This window comes from Pistacia vera, unplaced genomic scaffold (genome assembly GCF_008641045.1).
Source record: "Pistacia vera cultivar Batoury unplaced genomic scaffold, PisVer_v2 Contig1788, whole genome shotgun sequence".
Taxonomy (NCBI): Eukaryota; Viridiplantae; Streptophyta; class Magnoliopsida; order Sapindales; family Anacardiaceae; genus Pistacia; species Pistacia vera.
This window is the reverse complement of record NW_022195885.1, coordinates 81-3,078: the sequence shown is the minus strand read 5'-3', so window position 1 is coordinate 3,078 and position 2,998 is coordinate 81. Positions and strand designations below refer to the sequence as shown.

The window sequence follows — 2,998 nt, the reverse complement described above, 5'->3', positions numbered from 1 at the left end:
TTTGATTTATCTTCAATGATGCAACCAGATGGACGTTTTCTGCATTTGGCTAAAGATGCATCAATGTTTTCTTCAACTTTGTCAATGGAGACATCGACAATTGCCCACTGTTCAGCACTTATTTGCTTGCAGAATCTAACAAAATAAACTTCTCTGGTTGGCACCATTGGTGTAAGCATTTGCAGCTCTGCAAACATCTGCATCCATCACAATACAAAATTCCATAGCCTTAAATTTTTTTTTTTTTTTTACTTAAATTAGAAGTGTGAATGTAGTGAAAATATTACACATTTTGAAAAATAAACTATTAGAAAGTGAGTTTTGAAATTAAAAAAAAATGAGTGAACGACATATTCCCACCCGAGGTTTAGTCAAATCCTAAGTTGATATCCTTGATTACATTTATTTTAGATTCTCATCTTTAAAGTAACGTCGTTTCCTTTGTTTTAATAAATTCTCAACTTTTCACTGTTGTGTGACACATGTTAGCATGCTAAAATGCATCAACGCTTTTTTTGGTAGAAGATAAGCTCATTTTAGCAAAAAAAGGCTCACGTTATTAGCATCCAAGCCGATTGTTTTTGGCTTTTTAAAGTCGATTCTGAAGTCCAAAATCAATTCCAAGACTACCATTGGACTTCCTACAATCTCCTCTATAAAATTCATACTTTTACTTGCCAATCTCACTCACCATTTCTGATTATCTTTAACCGTCACTAATAGTATTAATTTAAAGGTTGAAATCTAAAATATGTTGTTACTCTAAAAAAAAAAAAAAAAAAAAAAATTTACTCAAGTATCATGCAAAACTACAGTTGAAAGGTAGATTCTGGTAAAACGAATTTGACTACTTTAGTTAAAAAGTGCTTTTACCCAAAAGTACTTTTGACAGGAAAAAAGTTAAACAATTAAAAAACGCTAAAATGCAGAAAAGGGGAAACTCCAAGTCGAACTACACAGTTAATGGTTGGACCACAGAAACGTTTTTTGTTGTTATCTTAAAAGAAGGAAAATGACTCTTCTTTTATGAGATTCACAATGGCCTATGTGTAATGATACATTGAAAAAGTTTTTAAGCTATGACTCACCAACTGCACTGCGCCATCTCTGCTAGGACCTTCACCATTGCAGATAACATCAACAGTGGCTGCCTTTGAGATTAAGCCTGGAAACATTGCCTTCCATTGATTCTGCAAACACAAAGAGACAAATTTTCCTGAGAAAATTTTTGAAGAAGGTATGCATAGTTTTTGTTTTGATAGGATTAAATTATATAAGGACTAAATTTTAACCTCCCCTAATCTTTTCTTAAATTGAAAAAAACCCCTTAGTTTTAAGAAATATCATTAATGTCCTTTTCGTTAATGATTTTGTTAGATTTTCAAATAGGTTGGAGCCACAAATGTATTTGGGGGGATGAAATTAGAAAATAAATGTTAAAAAAATATTATATACAACATGTTATAGTATAACCGGCCAATAAAAAAACATCACATCAACATGATGGAATGCACTTGATTTTCTCATTGATTTGTTGTATCAAATTATACGGAAAACTTTTTCCATATTAACAAGTAAAATCTAAAGAAGATTTCATAACAGTACGAAAGTTTGGTGAGATTTTGAAAAGAGTAGAGAGGGTACTTTTGATATTGAGGAAAGGTTAGGGGAGGTCATAGGAATTTTCCAATTCAGAAAATTAAAGATAATAACATTTAAGGATCAGTAGTTTTACCACATCCATGAAACTTTGAACAAGCCTGGGAAGATCAACAAACACAACTCCAGTGTCTCTTGAGGCTTCAATGGATCGTTTTGGCTTGCCGTCGCTCGAATTATCGACAGAAAACTCTTTGGTATACTCATCATAGTTAAGGATTTCACGGCCGGTCTCAACACTTCGAATCCAAAGTGGCTCACTAGCAGTAGCCATTTTTTTCAACTCTTCCATTCCTTGATTAACCAGCTCCATAATTCTTGACTTATCGAGTCCAAAAATTCCAGTGTAAAATTCCAAAGAGCTCCTGTTTTCTTGGTCATTTCCAGCCGAGCATGAACTTGTTGATGTTGCTCCTGGTGGAGATTTCCCAACAGCCGCTCTTAATTTTTCAACCTGCATGTTAAACCACACGAGATTAATGTTATACACTATTAAAAAAAAAAAAAAAATTATACTTCTTTGAGAAAATTAGGTGCGATTTTGCTTTTGTTTTTTTTTAATCGAACCTCGTTTTTGAGTTTAGCATTTTCTATACGTAGTTGTTGTTCTTCAGAGGTCACGGAAGTGTCCCTGCTAGTAGTGGCAGTGCCACAGTTGGGACAATAAGCTTTGTTAATGGCTTCTCTCATGGCTTTGTTCTCATCTCGGAGCTTCTCCATTTCGCCTTTCAACAATGAATTTTCATGGCGTTCTTGTATAGCCTGAAATTATTATTTTCCCCAATGATTAACCATGAAAAATTGACAAATTTTTTACTAAAATTAAACAGAAATAGCTTATTTTATTTACTTTGATTTGTGTTCGACGATTTTGGAACCAAAACTTGACTTGTCTAGGAGCAAGGCCTAATTGTTTGCTCAGTTGCTGCCTTTGCTTCTCATCAGGATGTGGAGACTCCTTGAAAAGCCTGTAATTAAATAAATTAAAGTCATAAAGAACAAAATAATATTCAAAACCACCATTAATGACAAATGAGATTTGAAAAAAAAAAATGCAGACTGAAAATACATCACTTAGATATAAAAAGACAATGCTTTTGTTAAGGAAACTTTGTATTGAGATTCCCATTTTCCATGTAAAAACAAAGTAAAAAGCAAGCTGTATGTCAAAGTTTATCATAAAATTCTGAGTCATCTATCTCCCTTTAGTTTTACCTTTAAGTCACTAACTTTTGTTTAAATCAATTACTATATTTTTTTTTTTTAAAGTACATCGTACATGTAATTAAAGGTATTATTCATTGAAGTTAATGCTTAAATTAATCAATTAAACCTTGTT

At 32.5% G+C, this 2,998-nt stretch overlaps 1 protein-coding gene across 1 annotated transcript; it reads right to left on the bottom strand.

Moving 5' to 3' along the window:
* Positions 1-5: 5 nt before the first annotated feature.
* On the bottom strand, positions 6-2,718 carry LOC116126276 (homeobox-leucine zipper protein GLABRA 2-like; the record flags this gene model as incomplete). Its single annotated transcript, XM_031411970.1, has 5 exons — positions 6-197; positions 1,089-1,190; positions 1,736-2,113; positions 2,227-2,421; positions 2,510-2,718. Coding segments are annotated over 5 exons (1,076 nt in total), but the record flags the coding sequence as incomplete, so codon positions are not given.
* Between the last annotated feature and the right edge of the window lie 280 nt (positions 2,719-2,998).